This window comes from Amblyomma mixtum, chromosome 10 (genome assembly GCF_055824585.1).
Source record: "Amblyomma mixtum isolate Tamu chromosome 10, ASM5582458v1, whole genome shotgun sequence".
NCBI classification, from domain to species: Eukaryota; Metazoa; Arthropoda; class Arachnida; order Ixodida; family Ixodidae; genus Amblyomma; species Amblyomma mixtum.
The window spans coordinates 187744886-187772009 of record NC_143021.1 but is presented as its reverse complement, the minus strand read 5'-3'; the positions used below and the strand labels follow the sequence as shown (position 1 = coordinate 187772009).

Genomic DNA, 27124 nt, shown 5'->3' with positions numbered 1-27124 from the left:
GGCAGACATTCACCAATTTCGTGTTAAATCGCTTCCACTTTGGCGAGCCACGAAGACGATGCGAGTTGCTTTGTTCGATTGGCGACGATCATCGAGGGAATTAAATGAAGTGTTAATTCACAAACGCGACTCGAGTTTGCAACTCGCTTCCCTAGACCTAGCTACCGGCCGCACGAAAATTGGCGGGGAGGAGAGGCGCCGCTCGCTATCAATCTTCCCTTCAGTTCGCACATGACAGTGTGAGGGAAAGAAGACCATGCTCAAGAGAAGCATATGCACCAGCGAGAATGCTAGCGGCGCCTGTGAATGAGGCAGTGCTTGCGGTAGTGGCATGCTGCGAGCCACGCGAGCGTCTTCATTCGAGTCGGCGCGAGCATGACGAATGGCGCTACCGAAGGCTGCTGTGACCTGTGCGTCTCGCAGTGTAACATACTGTACCCACTACCACATGCGGAGAAAAAGCTAAGGTCACAAATACGCGTCGCTTAACGACACGTAATAGAGTAACCTGATGGCGAAAAAGCTGGAAGATTACTCGCAGTAATCGTCCTGCTATCAGAAAGGCAGCATGTATGTTACGCACGCATGACCTGTTGCCTGTATAAATGATCAAGGCGACTCCCATATCAAGTTTCCACGTTTCAGTTTTTAGCCGCGCATGCTGCAAGATCATCATAAAATATGAAAAAAATATATATTTTTACGACTTCGCTCATTGCTTCCACTGAAAATTTCATGACTGTGACGCAACCATCTCGCTAAATATAGAGAACAGCGTACGAAGCCTAAGGCCCAGTACAGCCTTGAGCGTCTTTGAACACGGACGCCTAAAAAGGGCGCGTGCGTGGACCGTTGCGTCGCGCCTTCGCTGTAATTTCCTGGAGGAACAAGAACCCGATTATTTGTCAGTCGACGTGGCGTTACCCCGCGGCGCCAAGGATTGGGTGGCGAGTTCTGCGACATGAAGTCGCGCCGCAAGAATTCGGTCAGTGAGTGACTTCCCCATGAGGATGTATTTGTTCGGGGATCACCCTCCGTGACCAAGGGGCTTAATTAACTCGCGCAAACTCTGCGACTGGATCCCTACTGTAAACGTGCGTTTAATGCACATTCACACTTGCAATAGCAAAGGGCATGCGACCAGCAGTCGCTTGCGATCGGGCAGCAGCTCCACGACACTTCCTCATACCTACAAGAGTGACCTGCAGCTCGCCTGCTCGTTTGAATCTCACGTGAAATGAGAAGTCTTGGAACTGACGTCAGTCGATCGCGCGCTTTGGTTCAGTCTCCTGCGCCCTCGCGCTTCGTCCTCTAGAGTGTTCTGGTCCCTCACGCTCGGTCCACTAAAGTGTTCCTTACTATTAACAGTGTGCTATGACAACCTGAGCGAAGAGTAGAATGTCGGGGCGGTTTTGACATGCGCCACTGCCATGCAAGCGTAAGGGCGCTCTTCTCGGGACCGGCCTGCCAGCCTGGATGCCGGCGTCAGAAAAATTCACTGGTATTTTTTGTTCACGTCCATGGGATAGAGTATCGTTAGCCAATATCGAGTTGTTGGTAGAAGCGATAACAGCAAAACAAATTTTCTCCCACAGCCGCTTCTGCTGCCCATTGCAGCTCGCCTGGCCTCTGCTAGCTCAGCTCCTGAAGGGGTCACAGAAACCGCGGGCTTATTTCACTATGACGCGGCGCTCACAGTAAAACGGTGGCGAGGGTAACACCTCAGTGCTAGCCAGTTCCGAATCGCACTCAGCTTAGGCGTCGATGTGCAATCGGCTAAGCTTAGCGACGACAAGGGTAGCTAGAGAGCAGCGCGCAGTTCGTCGGCCGGCGGGGCGGCGTCGTTGCCGAACGCTCGGCTCGCTCAATGATTGGCTCAGTAGCTTGCGAACTGAGCAGGCAAGGCTGGAAAATCGAGCAGCGAGCGTCTGTCCTGCGACTGAGCGAGACTTTATTCTCACGTTTGCAGCATAGGTGAACAAATTTAGCACACATATATGCATCGAATATCTGCATGCTGCCTTACGGCGTTTATTAAGCTCGTCCTCGACGTCACCGTTAGCGCGGAAACCGCGCATATCTTTATTTCACTACGAGACATGCTCACAGTACAACGTACGGTGAAGAGAGTAGCACCTCAGCGCTAGCCAGTTCGAAAGCACTCTCAGCTCTAGCATCGATATGAAACCTGCTAGGCTTTTTAGCGACGAATACGACATCCAAGGAGCAGCGCAAACTTCGTCGCTCGGCGCGCTCGCGGGCAGTGTCATTGCTGAAAGCTCGGCTCCCTCAATGCTCAGCAACATGCGACTTGGGCTCGTAAGGCTGGAAAACTGAGCAGCTAGCGGCTGGACTGCGACTGAGCCCTCGTTTGCAGCACAGGTAAACAACTTTTAGCGCACATACGCTTGGAATACCGGCTTCGTTGCGGCCACCTTAAGGTGATTCTTACGGTCGTCATCGACGCCATCGTCACCGCTCGTGACGCACTGGCTGAGAACTACAATTCTAGTGCGTGCTAAAACAAGCTGCTCGTATTTCTCGGAACAATCTGAACTCGAAAACACAGTTGCTTCTATCGGCTTCCATGTGGGCTCTTGCTCAATTGTGAAAGTACACGCGCGAACAAGATGCGGCGAGTGCGAGCCGCTGTTGCGTATCAGCTAAAGTGTGACGCAGCTATCGGCGTAGTTTCGTAACGCAGTTGATATCAAAGTAATCCGCTTGTACGGGTCACAGTTAAGCTCTCAGTTTCATGTAAATCTCCGTCGAGCATGCCCGCGTCAGTCAAAGTAATGCATCGCAGCTGCTCTCAGTCCTACCGCTCACGTCCAACATATCCTTGATATGCACCAGCTTGAGATACGGTGCATTTCTTTGCCCTTTTTGTCGCAATTATGAGATTTTAGCTGGCAGCAAACGAAATTTCATTCCGTCAACAGCGTCGTCTGCGCCGTCGTCTGCTCCGTCGTCTGCTAGGACATCCGGGGCACCCTGGGTGATGGGATCACAGGATCGCAGCTTCTACAAAAGTCAAGTCAACAAAAGTATTTAAAAGTGCTTTAGTGTTCACACTTAATAAAAAAATCAAGGTTATTTTTGTTCTAAACATAATTTAAATATTAGTAGTAAAAAAGCGCATTTTAGTTGCAGTTTTTCAACGACGCAAAAACAAGGGCAAAGCCGCTTCCGCCGGCGCCATGGCATGCGTGCGTTGTTTCACGTTTTGTGTTATTTGGCTTTTCATGGCATTGTTTGAGTGTTTGTGCGGCGGACATGTGTGAAGAACAGAAGCGCGTTTTGGAAGCCAACGACGAGTATTACGCCCAGTCAACATCGGTGTGTTTGGACGGGCAAAGCCATGAAGAAAGGCATCGCTACGACGCCTTGTCACCTGGAAAGGCAATGAAGACGACGGCGTGGTTTTACTAAGCCTGGATGAGCTGCATGATCGGTGAGTCCCGTCAACGCTTCTCTATTACTGATCTGTATTCGCACGCGTTATTAGTGTGCGGCTATATAGGGATGGCAGTGGAGACAGTCTGCGTGCGGTTGCCTCAGCTATAATGCGTTGCCAGAAAAGCACGGGCGTATAGCCTGCGTGATAAGTGTTGCTTCATAGTCTATTTCTGCGTTTAGTACTCAGGTGCCGTGGTAAATAAAAATGCCACCAGAGATCACAGCAGAGTTATGCGGTCGCTTGGCAGCGCTGCGAAAAACTGCAATGTTTACTACATTCAACTGGCATGGATTTGTACAGCGTAGAAGACGACGATCAGTGCCGCGGGTGAGAGCGCTTTTGCGTGGACAGCTGACAACAGGCAAGGGAACTGACAACGGGCGATTTTGCTCGCGGCTGGTACCCATCGGGTGGATTTGTGCTATTTAGAAGATTATTATGAGCGGCAGTGCTGCGCGATGAAGCACTCGCGCTAGGCGAACTGCGAATAGACGCCGGATGGTTTTGCTCGGTGTTGGTGCTCATCGGATCAGTGCTTACTTCTTAATATTCGTCATGCAAATTATTTTGAAGACAGTGATCGCATGTGGAAGGCTGGCGCATATGTACTAGTCATTTGTAAACTTTTTATCTGTGCTTCCCCATTGGAACAGAATTTGGCAATATTATGTCAGTTAGGTCGTTCTTGTGTCTTCCCTGAACTGTAGGCTTCCATGCTTCCTCTCCTTCAGGGCACTGAACTGTTGGGGATGCAACTGCACACTTATTTGGGATTTCAAGCTTTTTGCTGTATGCCTCGCTTATGCGGCCCGCTTTCAGGTCGTTCGCAATTGGTGATGGTTTGTTATTCATTTTCACTTTCTCTTATTTATTCTTGGTTGACTGCCGGCAGCAGTTCTCGGCGCTCGGAACTGTTCCCAGGCACGGAACCCTACCCACAGACCTCCCTGCACCTCACTCACCAGTGTTCTTCGGTATTTTTTTTTTGCTTTTGCCCCTACTTGCATTACCACTCGACAAATGTTTTGCTGTTTTTATTGGTGTGCAATTTGTTAAATGCACTACTAATTTTCGTATCATGCTCAGTTGTGACGTGAGATATCGGGCTCCTTGGTATTGAATGCATGTCTTTTGCATTTTCTCTTCTCATTTATGCAAGGTAAACTGGTCGACTGGGTGCTATGTTCAGTTTAAGAATACATTAGACGCTAGTGCAAGGCACCCTAATTGTAATTAACTAAAGCCTGCGCATGCTATATTCGAATAGTTGGGCTCTTTTCATCATGCATAAGAATAAAGCGGTATTCCAGCCAGCTCATCTTTCAGTGTGGTTATGACAGTCATGTAAATGTACTCAAAGAATGTGTATGGGTGTTTCACATACAATCTCCTTATTTATTTTGTCATGGGCCACCTCATTGCTTTTTGTGTTCCTATATTAATACCTCATTTTAGTTTCTGAAGCAGTCGACAGTTTGTTTTGTTGTCATTCATGACATTGTCACTGGCACTGACAGCTGTTGGTCGGGCGTATTTATCTGCAGTTGCCAGCTGCCAGCATCTGCTGGGCCATGCGTGCTTCCTGCCTTCAGCTGTGCCATCCCTCCAAGCCATTCATGGTAATTTTCTTTTTCAGTTACGCATACCTTACCTGCCTGTTTTGAAAAATATTTTCAACATAGGCTCACTGCTGTGTTTAAAAATGCATGCAGAACTCTACATGCACTTTAAAGCAGTACCTCAGCTTATTACATGAACTGCAAATTTGTACGAAATATAGCCGCTCATGTAGCTCTTGACACTGCGCTGTTATTATAAAGTTGAGCCTGCTTCAGGTGCAGTGACTATTCCACACCTGTTGCCTTTTATGCATGTGTGTCCTCTAAAAGGGCCAAAATGTTTGTTTATCTTTTAAAAACGTGCTGTACAATAATACTTTAATGGTATTTCTTGCTTGTACACTGAAATGTCAGTCAGTAAAGTAACATTGTATGATGACACCAAATCTTGCGTGGCATAGCATCCTTGCAGCGTACTTGGCAAGCTCCTGTCAGCGCAGATGTATTGCTGGTTTATTGCTGTGGCATGTGGTTATACTGTACAGTTTGTACCTCTACGTTCTTGAAAGTATCCTTGAAAAATTTAAAATTGGTTTTTGAGCCAAGGAAGTGACAGAGTAACTGTCTCACATCTTGATAGGCACCTGAACAATGATGCAAGGGAAGGGATAAAGGAGGGAGTTAAAGAAGAAAAGAGGTGCCGTAGCAGAGGGCTGCAGAATAATTTTGGCCACCTGGGGATCTTTATCCTGCACTGACATCAAACAGCATGCAGTTTAGCCTGTGTTCACTTGGGCCCGCATAAAAAAAAACGAGCAGACCTTCTTAGAACTAACATTTCATTGCACCAGCTACTTTGTAGTTTTGACTGCAGTGACCTGAAATCAACGGTTGTTTACTTTGCACAACCCACATACCCTGAACAAGATGTGATGATGCTAGACGAGGTGACCCTCTCTGCATAGCAGCAGGTTGGTTCAGGAAATGCGAAGACTCATGGAGAACCGCTCAGTTATATTTGATTTCATGTTATTGTAGTATTAATGGTGAGTTGTAGTATAAGTGATGAATTCTTGCAAATGATTGAGGACATCAATACTCAGTGTGAAAATGAGAGCTAAATCAATACTTAATAATCAGGAAAGAGGCCTTTTTATGAAATGCAGTAAGGTACTGGAAGTCGAAACAGAATACACCTCGGCCAGGTCATGCACAGATATAGAGCATTTGAAAGAAATGGTTGGGAGAATAAGAAAGGGGTTTATTGCCTTAGGCATGCACTCAGAAGTTACGAGCAGCACCTTGCAGTATGCTCAAAAAGAAATTTTAAACTGCTTTGCCTTTGCTAAGCTGTCGGGAAAAGTGGGGTACTTTACAAAGGGCTTAAAATTGAGAACAGTGCGGTGAACCACTCAGGAAAATCATAGGGTTAATGATAAGAGATTGGGAGAGAACTGAGTTGGTTGGAAATAAATGTGAATTAAAATCTGAGCGGGAATCATAAATGGACATAGGCAGGACATACATTTTTTAAAGAAGCTGGCTATCCTTTTGGATAGTGGAGCGGTTACTCACAGCAGGAAATTGTGCTCTTCTTGCTTTCATTTTATGGACATATGCTTTGTGTCTTACATCTCTTGGCCTGCCATAGGCAGCATATGCTCATAATAAATTTTTACCTGTCTAATTATGTGGCACAGGGAGAATTGAACTATATAACCTCATCAATGCACACCCTCTCTGAAGTGAACTTTGTCAGCCCCGTCAGTCACCACATTGATGCATGTCACCCCAAATGGGAGCCGTCATGGTGGCTGAGTGGTTATTGTGCTTGGCTGCTGACCCGGAAGAGGCAGGTTCGATTCCAGCCAGTTTTGATTCCAGCTGTACTAGTCTCATTTCAATGAAGACGAAATGCTAGAGGCCCAGGTACCGTGTGATGTCAGCACACCTAAAGAATTTTCCAGTCCTCTACAATAGCGCCCTGTATAGCCTGCGCCGCATTGTGGCATTAAACCCTTTAAAACCAAGTAAAGTAATGGATACATCATTTCCAAAAATTGTTTAAATTTATTATTTTCTAAACATTAACAATTTTCTGCACCTGTTTTCCTTCGTCTTTCCCTCTTATTTCCTCCCTCATGCTGAGTAACAGGTCAGTGATTTTAAGTAAATATTTTGTTCATTTCATTAGCAAAGTTTCTCTGTCTCTCTCTATTGCTTTGCTTTTTGTATCTGCAGTATAGTATTATGCAGAAATATGTCAAGATTAGATCCAAGAGATATGGCCTAGATTTTAAGTTCTATAGTCAACCACACATTACTTATTACGCTATCAAGGCTTTTTTTGGCATGTGCTACCTGGTACAGAACTGATGTGGCCTACAGCGGTAAATATTGTTTGAATGTGCATAAATTGAATAGGAAGGCAAATTTCCCATTTGACTATGTAAATAGATTGTGCAATCATGTGCTCACAAAGCTCATAAACTTTTCTGTTTCCAAAACTTTCTGTAAAAGGCACTGACTCACTGAAATACACTACAGTTACTTTTGCCTAATCCTGATATTATTTACTGAAGATTGGTTGGAGGAAAAGTCCACTGAGCTCGAATGAGTGCACGGCAGCTTGTCTTTGTCCAAAGTACAGTACAACCTCGATAATTCGAACTCGGTTAATTCGAAATCCCGGATAGTTCGAAGGTTTTCTGCGGTCCCGTATTTTCCAATGTAAATTTGGCCGGATAATTCGAACAGGCGGCCTGCGCCAGCCCGGTTAATTCGAAAATTTGGACTGCTATGCGGCAATGCCTGATCCATGTTTCGCCGCAAACCCGGCGAAACGACGGCCCTACGGAGCCGCGAGGCAAAGCCACATAGTAATGGTGATGATTTATAGGCGAAGCGCACCAGCCGGAGCACTCTGCACAAAAATCGGTCCACAGTGCGCCTCGCGCACCGCCGAAACACGCGCCTGCAGAGGAGAAGACGTGCTTCACTGCAACGCGGCGGGCATACCGGTTTTTATCACGTGACCTCGCCCCCATTCCATCCCTTGGTGTGCTTCGCCCACTCTTCCCCCGTGCCTCCGACGCTGCAAGTACGCCGCCACCACCGCCGCGCAGGTCTCGCCTGCGCCATTTCTTTGTGTTGTGCGCTGTGGTTAGGGGTCGGCTACTGTGCCGTTTTTTTGGGCGGGACTGTGCAGAGGTGCTATCTTTGTGACCGTAGCAGTGAAGAAATGCCAAAGTACAAGACTTTAACGCTGCAGCAGAAGTTCTGCTTGATCCAGGAAGCAGGCAAGAGCGCTTGTTCGAAGACTGAGTTGGCCAAAAGGCATGGCGTGCCCCTCTCGACGTTGTCCACAATATTGAGCAACGAGTCAAAAATACTAGAGGCTTACGGCAAGACATATTCTTCGAAGCGGTCACGAGTGCGGGCTCCCATGTATCAAGATGTGGAAGCTGCTCTGCTTCGCTGGCTGCAGAAAGCAAACGCTGCCCACCTTCCCGTCAGTGGAACGCTACTGCGGGAGAAGGCCAACGACCTAGCTCTACAACTTGGGCACGAGGAATTTAAGTGCAGTAATGGATGGTTTTGCCGTTTTAAAGAACGCAATAATTTAACCTTTCTGACCGTCTGTGGTGAGAGCGGCAGCACTAACGAGAGCATTGTCGAGGATTGGAGAAACCACACACTGGCGCCGCTACTTAGAGAGTACGGTGCAGACGACGTTTACAACCTTGACGAGGCTGCACTTTTTTATAAGATGCTGCCAACAAAAACATTCTCAGTGAAGAACACCGCCATCAAGGGTAGAAAACAGGCCAAGGACAGGATTACTGTGCTGTTCGGCGCAAACATGTGCGGTAAACACAAGCTGCCGCTACTGGTCGTCGGGAAGACGGGGAAGCCTCGCTGCTTCAAAAATGCGCGGCTGCCGCCAAAGGATGGAGCTAGACACCGCAGCGGACACGGGACAGAGAAAGAAGACGACACAGGGCGGTGTCGCCTGTGTCGTCTTCTTTCTCTGTCCCGTGTCCGCTGCGGTGTCTAGCTCCTTCATGTCTCACCAACTGGCCTACACATCTACCCGCCAAAGGATGAACTCGTCTACAGGCACAATAAGAAAGCCTGGATGACAGGTGCAATATTTGAAGAGTACGTGCGGCAACTTGACCGCAAGTTCGCGGCCACGGGCTGGAATGTATTATTTGTCGTCGACAACTGCCCGGCACATGGCGACATCCCACATCTCCAGGCCATCAGGATGGTATTTTTACCTCCGAACACCACTGCGATCTCACAGCCGATGGACCAAGGCGTCATTCACCACACTAGGAAGATTTATCGGTACCACCTGCTCAAGCGCATGCTCCTTTGCTACGACAATGGCAAGGAGTACTCCATCGACCTCCTCGGAGCCATATGCCTCATGGTGTACGCTTGGAAACAAGTGGAGCCCACAGTGATCAGGCGGTGTTTTGAACACGCTGGTTTTTCCAGTGAAAGCACTGTTGATGCCGATGCAGACCACACATGTACTACTACTCTTGACGAAGAAGGAGCAGAGTATTGCGACCGCATCAATGCGCTCTGCGCAGAGGATGAGTCCAACGCAGTCGGCTTCGCCGAGTATATCAACTTTGAGAGCGAAGAGCAGACTGGCTACTCTGACTTGGAGAGTGAGATCACTGCTGGTACGAACATGCGCGATGACAGTGACGATAGCGACGACGACACCGACGAGCCTCCCCGAGCACCTGCTCTTGGTGAAGTTATCGGATCGCTGAACGTTATCCGCAGTTTTGTTGAGTGCCGCGGTGGAAGTTCAGAGATGTTTCGTCTATTTGACCAACTCGAGAGCATGACCTTAGGAGCCGCAAACTACCGGACGCGGCAAACCAGCATCTCTGATTACTTTCAGTAGTAATTCAAAATATGCCGAATAAAGGTAACACGTTCCTGCAACGAATTTTTTGCCTAAGTCTTATTTCTTGGTGTTCTGTTAATTCGAAAACCCGCTTAATTCGAAGATTTCTCGCGGTCCCGATGACTTCGAATTAACGAGGTTGTACTGTATTTGGAGAATAATGAATTTTGTTACCTGGCAGAGATAAAGCAAGGATGGCAGTGTTTTGTAATGTCCACAGGGCATTCTTCCAAAGCCCAGTATGCATGTAATTCCTTCATTTTGTGCAACATAAAATGTCTTCCCTTTACACTCATGGTTGAAACAAAATGCTGAATACTTCACCACTCAAAAAATGAAGGCCATTGTGCTGCTCTACAAAATATCAGGCTGCAGCGGTTGTTGCGAGGCAAATCACCAGGTTGTCATCATCATCAGTCTAACACCCAATGCAGGGCAGAGGCCTCTCCCATGTCTCTCCAATTAACCCTGTCCTTCGCCAGTTGTGGCCACCGTATCCCCACAAACTTCTTAATCTCATCCGCCCGCCTAACTTTCTGCTGCCCCCTGCTACGTTTGCCTTCTCTTGGAATCCACCCTATCACTCTTAAGGACCACTGGTTATCTTGCCTTTGCATTACATCTCCTGCCCAAGCCCATTTCTTCCAAATAACCCACGTTTTTTTCACACCTATTTGTCAGGCTCCGCGTTTTTTTCTCACCTATTCGTCAAGCTGCAAGCCACTTGCACGCTCTACAAACCTATTTAAAGTACATTATCCAGCATTGTTGGCATGGAGTGTGTAGTGCTAAAACAAAAATAATACAATAGCTGATGATCTGCTAGAGCAACAGAATTCCAAGAGTTTGAGAAGGGCAGTGGGAGAACTAGCAAGGCGGGATAGCGAAATTCGACAAGCAGTGGACAGGGATCATGCAACTTGTAGAGGACAGGCAAATTGGAGACTTGTGGAAGGGGCTGTAGTCTTGAGTGCGCCTAGCCGGCCTTGTGATGCATTGTATAGGGCCCTTTGTTTTTGAGTAAAACTGGTTTCTGATTGTTGCATTCCAGAAAGATTCATCAAGATTGGGTTAAACCCAAGTTTCGCGTGCAAATGTGCCTGTAAGAAAGTGTAGATTGATAATGCATGAAGCTAAAGAACCACTGGAGAGTAGTGGATACGTCTCGTATTTCTTCATAGCTATATTGTTTAAACAGTGCTGGCTATTTTAATTCCTTTTTAATGCTTATTGCTTGTCGAGTTGCATAAAATTTTAGGATAAATTGAAAACTGCAGGTAGGTTTAATTACAATAATTATACCCGTATTTCTGAAGCTCTATTCGAAGAGAGGTCCACATTTTGTGTGCATGCTTTGAATTTGATTATTTTCACACTGCAAAATGGAGGACAGGTCTGCTGTGAGAGTTTTTTTGCAATGAAGCGAGAGCAAGTGGTGCGGAATGTTTGTTACTGTGTCGCCCTGCCAATATTTCTAGAACCCCTGGGACCACTGAGCTTGTGAGTATCTATGACTCAAAAGGTCGGAGCTGATTGCCCATTCCGTGGTTGTCTGTATTAACCGGTGCATGGCCAAGGGCTCATAGCTAACAAGCATATGACACCATAGAACTAGATGCAGTCAGGCTGGGACTGTGCAGTATGTCAGTGTTAACGAGGTCGTGATAAACAAGGTTTACTCTGCGAAGCTAGTGTGAAATAATAATTGTTCTTATGGAAAATATCGTTTTTTCTTAGTCATTGCAGCAATACAAGCATATCAAATCTGATATCTCTCACTCATCCCTCTATGTTTCAGTTTCAAGGGACCAAGAGTTGCGTGGAAGTCGTGCAAGCCACAAAGTTGCGTGCGGCTTGAGCCAGCAATCAGGAGCAGGCTGGGAATTTGCGAATTGCCAGTGGTATTCGCTCAGTCAAGCAGGCTTTACTGTAAGTACAGTGTTTTCGCCATAGTATTTCTTTGAAAAGTACGCATTGAGCTTGAATAGGACAAGCTGGCGGTCTAGTTGGTCTGATCCTTTGTGGTTGACAGAGCTTAGAAACACAGACTGGGGTCAGAAAGAAAAAATATGAGGGCACAGGTGCTGACTACAGATTTATTCCAGAATCACCGAAACACTGCATATATAACCAAAACACAGGCGCCAACAGGTGGCAATTTTATGCACTCGTGGCAACAATAAGTGATATGGCCAATAGTGGGAAAACAACACAAACTAGAAACAGAAACCAAGACTATAGAGCAGGGCAGGATGAAACCATAACAAGGTTAAAGGAATAGTTTTAAGCAAGTCATTTTTAAGACCACCAGCACGTGAAACAGTGGAACGGTTTGACCAAAATTTTCAAGTACTGGTCTGATAACACGGAACTGAAACACTACACGCAAACACAGATCAAGGGCAGTGAAATAAAAGTAAAATGGCAAGAAAAAACATGCCGTGAAAAGAAAATGGTGATTGGGCAACCAAACAAGAATTGGTCTACAAAGGTGAAGTGAGCTAAAAAACTGAAAGAATAAAGGGCGAATAAACGCACATGAGCAACAAAGGTGAAGCCAAGAATTAACATGGCTACAGGAGGAAGATGAGCTACTGTAAAAACGAGAGAGATAAAATATCAAAATATGAAATTCAATTAGTATTAAAGATAAAAGCAAACAAAAACGCGAAAATAGAGGAGTTGGCAGAAAAGTCAAGGCATGCAAGATGTTTTTAAAACCAGGGCTAGGTCAAACATCCTGAAGAAAGGCAATCTTTTTTTCTGAGGGTGTTCTTGCCCATTAATCCTCGAGCCTCAAAATCCCGGCGGCTCCCACCAGTTCGTCATGTCGGCTTATTCTGGTGCTTTTTTAACACAATGGCACTTTTTCGAACATGGGTGGCATGGCTTTTTTCGGTCGCAGTTTTGGCAATGGACTTGCAGATTTAGGACGTGCTTGTAGGCCAGTTGGTTGGAAATCGTTAGAAAAACCGCAAAACAGAATGGGACAAAGGCAGGCAAAACACAAGGCGGTACGACAACTGAACATTTATTGAAGAAATGAGTGCTCATATGGATCAGTTGCGCATGTAATCTGCAAACAATCATTGCAAAAACAACCTAGGGAGGGAAACAAATTCCAATTCTTTCTGAAAAATGGACACAGAAGGCGTGCTATCCCACCTATCTGGCTTCGACCTCAGGATGGCAACAGCCTTGAGAATTTCTTTCCAACTGGCCCTTTATTCATCCAATAATAATGTGCAGTTCAGTTTAGGTTAACAGTCTTTACAACTGGGACAGTGGACAGGCAGGCAAGGTCGTCCGGGCCTACCCAAGGAATGCTAATACTCTTGCAAGGGAGTGTTTCACCATCTACCAATTTGGCCGGTATAAAATCGACCACAGCCGAGAGGAATCGTGTACACCACCCCCGTTGCACATGGCATGAGGCATTCAAAAAGTACCGCCAACGGGCATGTTGTACGAGATTCCCCTCAGCTGTGGCCAGTTTTATATCGTCCAAAGTGGTAGATGTTTACACATTTGTTTGCAAGAGTATGCGTGTTCCTTGAGTAGACCCGGAGGCATTTGCCGTCCCACTCACTGTCTCATTGTAGACTGCTATCCCAAACTGAACTGCACACAGATTATTGGATGAAGAAAGAAGCAGTTGGAAAGAGAAATTGTCGAGGCTGTTGCCATCTTGAGGTCAGAGCCAGATAAGTGTGTCAGCACGCCTACTGTGTTCATTTTTCAGGAAAATTAGCGTTTCTGTCTGTGTTTCCCCCGGTTGTTTTTGTTTCATTTTTGAGCAGGTGATTGTCATATTTGCTCAGCTCTATGGTTGCCATTGAATTTTTTTGCCTCTTTACGATTGTTTGCAGATTACACACGTGACTTGTCTATATAAGCACTGCTGTTCAATAAATTTTCAGTTGTCAGTACGGCCTTGTGTTGTCACCTGCCTCTGTGTGATAGTTTTGTGGTTTTGCTCTTTCCGACTGGCAGATTCCCGAGAAATGTACCCGATAAATCAATCTTATGCTCCCTTATCCTTTCATTGATGCCAATGTATACCTTGCCGCAAGACAAAAGGATTGATTAAATGCCCTCCGCGCATGGCGCTAAGGGTTTTCTGTGCTGCGTGGTGCAGCGTCTTTTTTTTTTTCATTTAGGATTCCGCAACTGCAATAGGTGCTAGGGGGTCAGAAAAGGCAATGTGTACTCCTGCTTTGTCTCCGATTTTCTTAAGGTTCTGTGAAATTTACCTTTAGAAAATTCGAGAGATAGAGTAGATGCTTTTTTTGCTGCCGCCCCCCCCCCCCCCCCCATCACCTATCACACCTCTCTAGGATCATCAATGAAAAAGAAAAAAGAAACAGGCTGCACTGCATTGCACAGAAACCCTTAGTGGCATGCACAAGAAGTACTTTCTCAATCCCTTTTTCTTGCTGCATGGTATACATTGGCATCAATGGAAGGCTAAGAGAGCATTACACTGATTTATCGGTACATCTCTTAGGTACCTGCAAGTCCACTGCTGATAATGGGACGCAAAAAAGCCATGCTGCCCAAAGTTCGAGAAAGCCACTGTGTTAATAGAGCCCCGTAATAAGCTGACGCAATGCAATGGTGGAAGCCGCAGAGATTTTCAGGCTCCGGGGTGAATGTAAAGAACACGCTTGGTTTCACTCGGAGGATTGCCTTTCTTTGTGGACGTACTTGATCTAGCCCTGGTTCTACATGTGTGTTACATGCCTTGCCTCTTCTGCCAACTTCCCTCTTTTGGTGTTTTTCCTTGATTTTTGCCTTCATACTGGTTATTGAATTTCACTTTTTTATATTTTATCTCTCGGCTTCACTGTACGTCATCTTCCACTTTTAACCATCTTAATTGTTGGCTTCACCTTTGTAGCTCATGCGCGTTTTTATTCCCCTTTTATCCTTTTAATTTTTAGCACACTTCACCTTCGCTTGTTGCTTAATTCTCGTTTGCTTACCCAATCGCCATTTTGCTTCTATTGCGTGTTTTTTCTTGCCATTTCTCCTTCATTTTTTTTTTCACTGCGCTTGGTCTGTGTTTGTGTATAAGGTTTTTTAGTTCCATTTTATCAGACCAGTTCTCAAATATTCTTTCGGTCAAACCTATCCACTGTTGGCAGTCTTTTAAAAATGACTTGCTTATAAATTTTTCTCTCACCTTGTTCTGGTTTTATCCTGTGCTGTGTCCTCTGGTTTTTGCTTCTAGCTTTTGTTGTTTTTCCACTACTTCTCATACCACTTCTTGTTACCACGAGTGCATAAATCGCTGCGTGTTGGTGCCTGTGGTGTGGGTATTTATGCAGTATGTCGGCAGTTCTGGGAAAAGTTTTAAGTTCAGTGCCTGTGCCATCATCTTTTTTGTTTCTGTCCCTTGTCTGTATGTCTGAGTGCTGTCAACCACAATCGGTGCATTGAGCTGACTGCTCTTCAGCTACCCATGTGTATGCAATGAAGTGGCTTCAAGAATAATGTACACAAAAAAATTGATTGCTTAAAATTTCTGGCATGTTTTTTAGGAAAACATTTGGCATTTAAAGGGCTAAGAGTGCTCTGAAAATCTAAAAATTATGTGCTTCTTGGGGCCTTTCCTCAAATTTCACATCACCTTGTAGCGTGATGCAAGACGTTCAAGTTGTTACCCACAGTTTACTTTTTTGTTGCCCACTTATTGGCTGCCACCTTCTTTGGGAGGCAGTGTCATGGGGTTTGGGAGACAATCTGATTCCTGTGTGTTGGCTGAAGCTGTCTAAGCTTTTGGATGTGGGGAGCAGGTTCACGGTGCCAACTTTTGGCTGTAACTACAGTTTGGCCATGACTGTTAGTCCTTTTCTGTGATGCAGTGTCATTTATGTAATGCATAATTTGATGATGAAGCAGTCTCAGGGGTTGCGGTGCTCAGCTGTTGACTTCAAAGACACAGGATCGATCCTGGCCGCGGCAGTCGCATTCTGATGGAGACAAAATGCTGGAAGCTTGTGTACTGTGCGATGTCAGTGCACGTGAAAGAACCCCATGTGGATGAAATTATCAGAGCCCTTCACTATGGCATCCCTCATAGCCTGAGTCACTTGGGACATTAAACCCCATAAATCCAAACCCATTTTGGTACTTCTCAGCTTCGCCGCTGGCCTCTGCAGGTCAGCGAAACCTCCCACAAGTTGACGAACGGCAGTTTTTACACCATTCGTAAATGCCTACATAGACGCTACATCATTGGTGGCAAAGGTTGCCAGATGTGCAAGCGTTTCCGGTAGTTTTTCTCTGTTGCTTTCGTCAGGCAGCTTGCAAAAGATGTTTTACTAGGCTAATAAACGGTGAGGTTCTTTGTGTTCTTAAGGTGGTGCAGCGTGATAAAACAGACACTTAATAGCCATGCCATGCTTTTTTGTAGCCAAAGGCAATTTTTCGCCTTATTCTCATCATCATTTGCCTTTCATGCTTCCTGGAGGGACGGCAGTTGGAAGGTCTATAGAGCAGCTCCTTGTCTGAAGAAATGCCGAGTGGCATTCTTCAATCCTAACTGCCCATCAAATGGAAGAGCAGTTTTCTCCACTCCACAGAGTGGAGACGGAGTATCGAGTTGAGGCGCACTTCTGAATTCGGCGGTTAGCCTTTCATAGGCAAGCAGATATGCGCAATAAACTTTATTTGCTGTTAATCTTCCAGTTAAACACCAAATCCTCCTCATTCCTCATCAGTGCACACACTGTGTAAGGAACTTTGTCACTCCATTTGTCACCACTTTGATGTATGCCATCCCTAATTCAGGGGCTGTATAATTTTTGAAATTTTGTTGAAATTGCTTGAAAACCTTTGCAATTTCCTGCACCTCTCTTTTTCCCCCAAGTCCCAAACCTACACAGAGTGCAAGTGGGTTTTTAAACTCCAGCTAAATTTTGTTATTCATCAAAGGGCTTTTCTCTCTACTGCTTTGCTGGGTGTATCTGAAGTATAATATTATGCACCAGTGTGTGAAGCTTTGCTCCCAGAGCTATTAGCCCGAGGTAGTAATTTTAGAGCATTGCGTTGCGTTCTCAGCCTGGTTGCGTTTTGAGCCTGAGTTGTGCTGATTCCACGGATAGAACCCAAGTTGGCAGCCTCCAATGCAGCAGTGTATCCCAGTAGTTGCCATGGGAGCCGAGGTGGTTAGATAATGGAATAAAATAATAGCAGGTGGCAGTGTGATGCTCGAGCACCACAGCGCGAAACTAAACTATATCGATCAGTATATGTATATCTGTCTGGCAGGCATTAAAGTCTGGCTGCTTAGTCACGACATTCCTGTAAAATTAGTGGGTGAACCGTTTGGCATGAATGTACCAGATGGTGTCATACGATTCAGCCTGTCGTGCAGCATAAACTTACTAGTTAAGTTAGAGCCTTTCTTGCAGCACGGATTCGAACTGACAACCTATGTTAGGTGTATTAATGCTCATTATTCGATCTGCTCATTTTTTATATTCAACCACACTAACATTACTTATTACCCCATCTGTGCAGATTCCTTCTGGCACTATTTGAAGCTGAAGGGTTGCTCGGCTGAGGATCTCCAAAAGTACCACAAGAAGGTGACGCGCTACCTGGCACAGAAGTGCTGTGGCCTGCGGCGGTAAATATCTGTTCAAGCCAATAGTCTCTTGTTATATGCATGAATAGATTGCGTAAGCTCATGTGCTTACAAAACTCGTAACTTGACTGTATTTCCTAACTGTCTGTATGGTACACTTAGGCACTGGAATAACCTGCAAATCGCACTGGAATTTGCCTACTATAGTGAGATACTGCTTTACCCAAGTTCTGCTTAAGGATAGTCTGCTACTGAGATGACGCACAGAAGATTATATTTATGAACCAGACTGTTAACAGCACTTATGGACCACATTAGCAGACTGTTCTGAGACCGCACGCAGCCAGGCTTTTCAGCGTGGAAGAGGCGGCTTTAGACAAGGCAGGCGAGCGCTCTGTTCCTGCACATTAAGTAGATGTCGGATGAATCTCGAAAAAATATGAACGACGCGCCAGGAATATGACTACTACAACCCTTCGGAGATGTGCAGTGCACAGTATACGGCCATGCCTGCGACATGTCTTTCTGTTCAAACTTTCTCTAAAACCGCTGTCACTACGCAGAAGCAGGTAGCAGTATCTGTACTAAGAATCTCTTAGTGAAGCAGCGCAACGGCACAAGGCCAAGGGAAGAAGGGGACAAAAACAGCGCTGAACTGACAACAAATGTTTATTCCGGATGCTAACAGCATATATATACTCTTTTGCACCTTAGAAAAAACAAAGAAACAGAGAGCAGCAGAAAGTATCAATCCCAGTCATTATGCGCATGCAGCTGTATCGCGTGTACATCGATCATTTGAAATCAGGAAGTTGTGCTCTTTCACCGAGATGGCAACGGAAGGAGTGCTGATACAATTCGCACCCAGCTTCATGATCTCAGATGCCTCAATAATCTCTCGTGTAAGCTTATCCTTGTGTTTGGTAACAACTTGGCTGTTTTTGAATTCTGGGTAACATGAACAGTCACGACAGTGAGTACCTATGTGGCGGGCCGCGTTCTTGACATTGTTTGCGTGCTCTTTAAGTCTTTCATTAAGACACCGGCCAGTTTGGCCGATGTATGACCCACCACACTTCAACGGGACTGAGTACACCACGTTGTCTTGGCATGGCACATACTTCATCCTGTGGTTTTTCTTGCAATTATGACCAGATTCCGATCTTTTATCCGGGCGATTAACTCTCGCACACAAGCCACTCAGTCTGACAGGAGCCGAAAAAACAACATCTACTCCTGCCTTTTTGCCTATTCTCTTCAAATTGTGGGACACAACATGAACATAAGGTATTACTGCCAGATTTTTTTGCTTGGAATGGGGGACAGCTTTGCCCTCCTTCAGCTTTTTCAATATCCCTTCTGCTACTGATGCCAGAATATGAAGGGGGTATTTTGCGTCTGTTAGCCTATCAACCTGATTGGAGAAACTAAATTCAAACTTGTGTGGGCAGGATTTTTGCATGGCATTTTGAAAGCATGACGCCACAATGCCTCTTTTAACAAGCTTCGAATGGGCTGAGCTGTTGGAAGTAAGGGCTTTTTACCCCTAGGATCAAATGCCCAGCATACATGGAAATCAGTAAAATATAAGGTCAGATCAAGGAACTTAATGCGATCATTCACAGCCACTTCATGCGTAATTTCCAGCGGCGAAAGCACTTCACAGAATATCGCGCACAGGTCATTCACTTCCGCAGCGAAGCTAGCCGGGTCACAATCTAGTAAAATTAGGTAATCATTTACATATCGGAACACTCTTGCAACTGTTGAGCTCATGAGTGATTGTTCGAGTGCCCTGTCAGGCTTAGCAAGGAACATGTCACTTAGCAATGGAGCGATGCAAGATCCTATGCAGATCCCATTCTTTTGAACTGTTTTTATTCAAAAGAATGGGATCTGCATAGGATCTTGCATCGCTCCATTGCTAAGTGACATATTCCTTGCTAAGCTTGACAGGGCACTCGAACAATCACTCATGAGCTCAACAGTTGCAAGAGTGTTCCGATATGTAGATGATTACCTAATTTTACTAGATTGTGACCCGGCTAGCTTCGCTGCGGAAGTGAATGACCTGTGCGCGATATTCTGTGAAGTGCTTTCGCCGCTGGAAATTACGCATGAAGTGGCTGTGAATGATCGCATTAAGTTCCTTGATCTGACCTTATATTTTACTGATTTCCATGTATGCTGGGCATTTGATCCTAGGGGTAAAAAGCCCTTACTTCCATACAGCTCAGCCCATTCGAAGCTTGTTAAAAGAGGCATTGTGGCGTCATGCTTTCAAAATGCCATGCAAAAATCCTGCCCACACAAGTTTGAATTTAGTTTCTCCAATCAGGTTGATAGGCTAACAGACGCAAAATACCCCCTTCATATTCTGGCATCAGTAGCAGAAGGGATATTGAAAAAGCTGGAGGAGGGCAAAGCTGTCCCCCATTCCAAGCAAAAAAATCTGGCAGTAATACCTTATGTTCATGTTGTGTCCCACAATTTGAAGAGAATAGGCAAAAAGGCTGGAGTAGATGTTGTTTTTTCGGCTCCTGTCAGACTGAGTGGCTTGTGTGCGAGAGTTAATCGCCTGGATAAAAGATTGGAATCTGGTCATAATTGCAAGAAAAACCACAGGGTGAAGTATGTGCCATGCCAAGACAACGTGGTGTACTCAGTCCCGTTGAAGTGTGGTGGGTCATACATCGGCCAAACTGGCCGGTGTCTTAATGAAAGACTTAAAGAGCACGCAAACAATGTCAAGAACGTGGCCCGCCACATAGGTACTCACTGTCGTGACTGTTCATGTTACCCAGAATTCAAAAACAGCCAAGTTGTTACCAAACACAAGGATAAGCTTACACGAGAGATTATTGAGGCATCTGAGATCATGAAGCTGGGTGTGAATTGTATCAGCACTCCTTCCGTTGCCATCTCGGTGAAAGAGCACAACTTCCTGATTTCAAATGATCGATGTACACGCGATACAGCTGCATGCGCACAATGACTGGGATTGATACTTTCTGCTGCTCTCTGTTTCTTTGTTTTTTCTAAGGTGCAAAAGAGTATATATATGCTGTTAGCATCCGGAATAAACATTTGTTGTCAGTTCAGCGCTGTTTGTCCCCTTCTTCCCTTGGCCTTGTGCCGTTGCGCTGCTTCACTAAGATATGTCAGACCAACTCGCCCACCAGTTCATGTTGTACTAAGAATTCGTATCTTAAAGGAAAAAAGAAAGCGCAATGTCCACCTTTGGCACGATTTCTGCAGTGATGTGCGTTCTGCCGGCTGACAGTACACCGCTTGCTTGGTGTTGTAGGCCTAACATGTGCTTTACTCAAAGTGTAGCGAGAAGCGCTTTTTAACTAGCCACCAGCGATCACAGAAATGTCTACTCTTTTTACCGCCTCTACAATAACTTTATGGTGGTATGAACGTGCAGTTTTTATTCCCGCAACGTCTTCGTAAGTGAAGCGCGTGGAAAAACGGGCCAGGCGGACCGCCTCGCACTGATAGATGCGGGTTGCATGCACGGACTCATTCTGAGCCGTTGGCAGAACAGTCATTACAGGCCATGATGCACTTGGTCACACGTTGCATGAACGTCTGCATCTTGATTTCTATCTGGAAACAGCTTGGTTGACGTCACTTCTGTCAGTAAAGTGCTCTGCATGCCAATGTCTCTCCCATTCCGGACGGTTCCCGCCAGCCATCGTATGAAGCGGCGTGTGCATATTCTTCAGTTGTATAATTGAGGCTTTAATGCATTATTCCTATGGGTTTACGTCGGGCCCGTGCCAATTTGATTTTAAATGTGGATCGTTGCATGAAAGGGGAATGCATAATCAAGATTCCACTGTATGACTTTTGTAACATTTGCATGCATTTGTTGTGTATGCATACTATATATATCACTGTTCTTTTTCTTCACCTAGGACAGTCTGAACAAGAGAGACCTGCTGAAGAAAAATTCTGTATATATGTAAATAAATAGTCGATTTGCTCCAAGTGAGGTGTTTTTATACCTGGCTGTACTGCAGGAATGCATCGAATGTTCAGAGTCAGACTGCTGCTCTGTAGCTGCATATTAATTGACAAATAAAGCGTACTTGCTAATGACTACAGGAATACAACACACTACACAAATGCACTACAGAAGGCAGACTACAGAGATACGACACTACAGAATTACGTCACTACAGAAGACAGACTACAGAAATACTACACTACAGAAAGACTACAGAAATACTACACTACAGAAGACAGACTACAGAAATACTACACTACAGAAGACAGACTACAGAAGTACGACACTACAGACTACAGAGGACAGACTACAGAAATACTACATGCCCAAAATACGACAGACTACAGAAGTTTTCTGTCGTAAATTCCTGTAGTGCGTTTTGACTGGGCCATGGAAAAATCCATGAAAATTTCAAAATGCCATGAAAAAATCCTGTCCACACAAGATAAAACATAGTTCCTCCAATTAGGTTGAAAGTCTAACCGATGCAAAATACCCCCTTCATATTCTGGCATCAGTAGCAGAAGGGATTTTGAAAAAGCTAAAGGGGGGCAACGCTGTCCCTCTTTCTAAACAAAGAAATCTGGCAGTAATACCCTATGTCCATGTTGTGTCCCACAATCTGAAGAGAATAGGTAAAAAGGCTGGAGTTGATGTTGTTTTTTTGGCGCCTGTGAGACTCAGTGTCTTGTGTGCGACGGTAAATGGTCCGGATAAAAGATCAGAATCTGGTCATGACTGCAAGAAAAACCACAGGACGAAGTACGTGCCATGCCAAGATAGCGTGGTGTATTCAGTCCCGTTGACGTGTGGTGGTTCATACATCGGGCAAACGGGCCGTTGTCTAAATGAAAGACTTAGAGAGCATGGAAACAACGCTAAGAATGCGGCCCGCCACATAGGTATTCACTGTCGTGAATGTTCCTGTTTTCCGAAACTCAAAAACAGCCACGTAGTTACCAAACACAAGGATAAACTTACTAGAGAGATTATCGAGGCATTTGAAATCGTGAAGCTGGGTGCGAATTGTATCAGCACCCCTTCCGTAGCCATTTCTTTGAAAGATCACAACTATCTGATGTCTTATGACCGATGTACACGCGATGCAGCTGCATGCGCATAGTGACTGGGATGAAACCTTCCGCTCCCCTCTCTTTCCTTTGTTTTTTTTCGAACGTGCTGAAGTATATATATGCTGATTGCATCCGGAATAAATATTTGTTGTCACTTCAGCGCTGTGTTTGTCCTCTTCTTCCCTTGTCCTTGTGCCGTTGCGCTGCTTCACTAGATATGTCAGACCAACTTGCCCACCAGTTCATGTTGCGGAAATGGGCCTGTAATTATTAATGTCCTTTTTGTCACCACCCTTAAGGACGAGGGAGACCTTTGCCATCTTCATTTTATTCGGAAAAGAACCAGATTCCAAAACTACGTTAAATATTTGCTCGATACATAGTGCAATTATATTGATCACGTACTTCACGGGTGTTATTTGAAGACCTTCAGTATCAGTAGAGTTGGTGTCTTTTAAGAGTGTAAATGTCCTGGAAATTTCTGTTTCATCGTTTGGGTTTGACATGTTGCCCTGGTAATTAAGTGCTATGTAAGCCTGCACATTTGCTCCCCGTACCATATTCACGAAGGGTGCATTGAAGTGTTCGGGCAACGAAGAGTCTGAGAGAAACTGATCATTTATTGTGAGTTGCATTGGATTTCTTTTCACTTCTCTCCTTTCTAGTGCCTGGTTCATAACATTCCATACTTTATCTGGCCGCTTCTTGCGTGTATTGCAAAACGGGTTATTGTAATATGATTTTTTCGCCCTCCTTTGCTCAGTATTTAATTCGTTCCGAAACCTCATAAAAGCTACTAGCTTAGCCGGCTACCTTCACCGTATGAAAGCTTGGAATAAGGCATTTTTTTCAGATATCATGCTTAAATGTTCTGGCCTCAGCCAGGGCTTTCGTATTTGTTTTTTCACCCTCAGGCGCTTCAAAGGAAACGACATGTTTAGATACAGGCGCATGACAGTAGCCGCTGATGCCATAACTTAACGTGCCAGCTAAGTGAACATGAGTATCAGCATTTAAGATGTAAAGGTCTATTATTTGATGTTACACGAGTAGGTGTCTTGATAGCGCTAGAAAATCTGGAAGCTTTAATTTTATTTTTAAGTTCATGGGCATGAATACTATCTTGAAGAAAGTCAATGTTTACATCAAGGGTCAAGCGATATTGATGAAAAGCAGCAAAATCTAGCATTTCTTACAGGAAGGACTGAAAAGCCTTCCGGTTACCAGAGGGAGGACGGTAAACAACCGCAAATAGATTTTTGTTATTCTGTAAGCACAGAACCTCATAATCGAGTGTGACACGTGTGAATACAGCAAACACTTCACAAGTCATACGGTGGTTTTTATAAATCGCTACTCCTCCACCGCGCATGTATGGTCGGTTTTATATGCACGGTTCATATCCGCTCAAAAAAGCGTACCACATGTCTGATGAAACTATGTTTCTGAAAACATATAAACGTCAAATGAGAACCGAAACTCGCCAAGAAATGTGGAAATCAGGTCATGCTTGTTGGACAAACAGCGGGCGTTGATATGGATAACCGAAATATCGTTCTGCGGATCACACGGCATGTTGATTTGGGAAGGCAAACAGTACTCTTCATACATGATTTCAAACACAAAAAGAGCTCAGTAGCAATGATCAGCTACACAATCTGTTCCAGGTCCTTGTTGCATACATGCGTACGACTGTGAGGATCTGTGTGATTGCAGGTCTTATTTTAAAGAAACACAAAAGTACAAACAATAAACGAGGCGGCTTCTATCGGAAAGGAAACCAATTTCAATATGAGCGAGAAAAAAGGAAAGGAACAAGAGAGCAACGCAACAAAACACGGGAAAAACACACGGGGGAACAGAACAAAATGCTTACGGAAAATACAGGAAAAAGAAAGTCAAAGAGGAAAGTCACACTACTTGTCTCTTATTCGAGCAACGAGCGGGGAGGACTGGCGGTGTCGGGCAGTCAGGGAGTCTCTGGGTGTTCCAATGTCGATGCAACGCTACCGCAGCGTCAGCGTCCGTGGCTCCCAGCACAGTTCCCAGGTCTGGTATCCCGGAAAAGCCACGTAGGCACCAGAGGCGGCCTGTGTGGAGCAGCTGACGGATGGACGGAGAAGAGTGGCGCCTGGGCCTGGTGGTTGAGGTCTCTACGATGGATGTCCAGGTCTGGTGGCCCGGACGTCTGCGGCTGAGGCCCAAGCCCGGAACTCGGGGAGCCAGCAGAACTCGTCCACGTCCGTCGCCCACCGCGCTCTTCTCTTCTCTGCGACGTAATCCTCTTCTACCTGTCCCGGCGTACCCCTCCGCACGCGCTCCTCGTGCTTTGTCTTCTTCTCCTCACGAACGCCGCTGGGTGGCGCTATCTCCTTACAGAAGGCCCCCTCTTCGGAAGTTTTTTCCAAGGGAAAGAACTAAACTTCAGGAGAGCGACACCAGACGCGTTCGACGATCGCAACACAGAACACCGCACCACAGCGCGCACACTACACACCACACACAATACGACGGTCGTCAATGTTCGAAGCGTTCACAGACATTCGCACACACAGCACAGAGAGCACATGGAAAGTCAACGTAAAGCGTCCATAGAGGGCGAAGAAACACGGAAAGCATAAAAAGTAAGTAGCCGACACCCAAAAACAAACATGAACAAACACAGACAATGCCAACAAGAACAGGTGTGGGCTACATTCTTCCGTATTCCATTCTTCACATCAAACCACTTCACCGTCGCGAGAACTCTTTCAACTAGTACTTCCGTTTTCCTTTGTGAAACCGGTTTCTCCAAACCGACCTCGGTCTCCACCATGGTTTTAAATGTCCCCGTCCTACGATGTTATACACTCTGTGCCGGCCGTTGTCCGCCGGCACCGATGGAACAACGGCGTCATTTACTTTGTTCTCCCTTTCCTTTGACACAGTCGGTTGACACTTAGCACACGATCTGACATAACTTTTAATGTCAGCCTGTACACCGGGCCAGTAAAACTCACTGAGCACCCTTGGTATTGTTTTCCGTATTCCTTGATGGCGGATAATGCACTCTTATGCGCCAAATTAAGGACTTGCGTGCGTAAGCCCTTCGGTACCACCGCTTGCTCAACGACTCGGCCGGGACACACTTGGTATGTCCGGAAGAGAACACCTTCATCTGTATCAAAAGAGTGGGCGGTCTGTCCCTTGCCACGAAATATTTGCCCCAACTTCCTGCGACACACCTCTAAAGTCGGGTCTTCTTCCTGTTTCAGGCGAAACTCCGGCCGTGATAAGTGGAGTGTGTTCAGAGTGGGGCTTTTACTACTCTCTGAAACCTTTGCTGTCACCGTAAGGGAAGGAACATCGACCGCACCCGTCATGGCAAGGGAAACTGCCTGATCAATTAGAACTGGCGGGTCAACCGAGAATGGAGGTTTAGCGCCAGGGACATTGCTTATTATGATGTCGTATAGGGGTGTAGACAAGCACCGCGCGATGGCCTTACCCGAAAAGTACGGTGAGGAAATCACCACCTCCGCTTCCGGAACTTCTACACGGGTCCCATTGGCCAAGAATAATGTAGCCTGTATCCCTGTAAGTGCCGCTGCCGGTACAAGGGACTCACGCACAACAATGCCGGTGCTGCCCGTATCCCGTAATACCGAACCAGGCTGGCCGAACACCTCACCGTGCGCCACGGGCATACCAGTTTCCACCGGGTTGGAAGGACAGACCATCTCCCCCAACTGGCCCTCTACGCGCGTTACCACTGCAGTGCTATCGGGATGTGAATATCGAGGTGTCATGCAACAGGCGGACTCCTCACGGTCTCCTGGCCTCTTAGCTTTGCATGACTGGGCATCATGTCCTACCTCGCGGCACCAGGTGCAATACGATTGCTTCGGCTTCGTCCGACAATCCGCCGCCTTGTGCCCAGTCTTCTCGCAAAGAAAACACCGCAGGCGAGATTGTAAACCTGAAACCTCGTCCTTGGCTTTATTCATCGTATGCTCCCCCTGTTCTTTGAAGAACAACAAGTTATTTTGCCGCTGTGCTTCGAGAAAATGATCGGCAGCCTCCGCCAGCTTGGAAACTGTCTTGCCCTCCCGCTCACGTAAGAAAAGGGCTAAACGGGAATGACAGTTGTTAAGGAATTGTTCGCTCACGACCATCTCGCGAACTACCTCAAAAGTGCGATCTTCTCCCCGCATCTCGACCCAACGGTCAAAGAAACTAAACAACCTGGCAGCATACTGCGAGGCCGTTTCTCCATCCTGGGGCTTGCTCTGTCGAAACTTCTCTCGATACCCTTCCGCGGTGAACCTAAACCTCTGAAGCAAGGCAAGCTTCGCTTTGTCATAATCCACGGAATCCTCAGGCGAGAGCCGACCGAAGACCCTAAATGCTTCGCCGCCAAGACACAAGCTCAACGCCGTTGCCCACTTTTCTTTTGGCCAACCCTGCCCCGTGGCCACATGCTCAAACCTCTTTAAGTAGGCATCGAGGTC

General features: G+C 45.9%; 1 protein-coding gene across 5 annotated transcripts; it reads left to right on the top strand.

Annotated features, from left to right (window-relative positions):
• Positions 1-699: 699 nt before the first annotated feature.
• Positions 700-21542, top strand: LOC149327990 (uncharacterized). Of its 5 annotated transcripts, none has more exons than XM_089562529.1 (6): positions 700-3454; positions 4356-4434; positions 5005-5079; positions 11751-11881; positions 17480-17588; positions 21475-21542. In XM_089562529.1, the coding sequence occupies exons 1-6, from the start codon at positions 3439-3441 to the stop codon at positions 21518-21520; spliced, it is 456 nt and encodes a 151-aa protein (XP_089418655.1). In that variant the 5' UTR covers positions 700-3438; the 3' UTR covers positions 21521-21542. The 5 variants fall into 5 exon arrangements, with proteins under 5 accessions (XP_089418655.1, XP_089418654.1, XP_089418659.1 ...); XM_089562528.1 differs by having other exon boundaries at positions 4353-4434; XM_089562531.1 differs by having other exon boundaries at positions 701-3454; positions 4353-4434; positions 21470-21542.
• The last annotated feature ends 5582 nt before the right edge of the window (positions 21543-27124 follow it).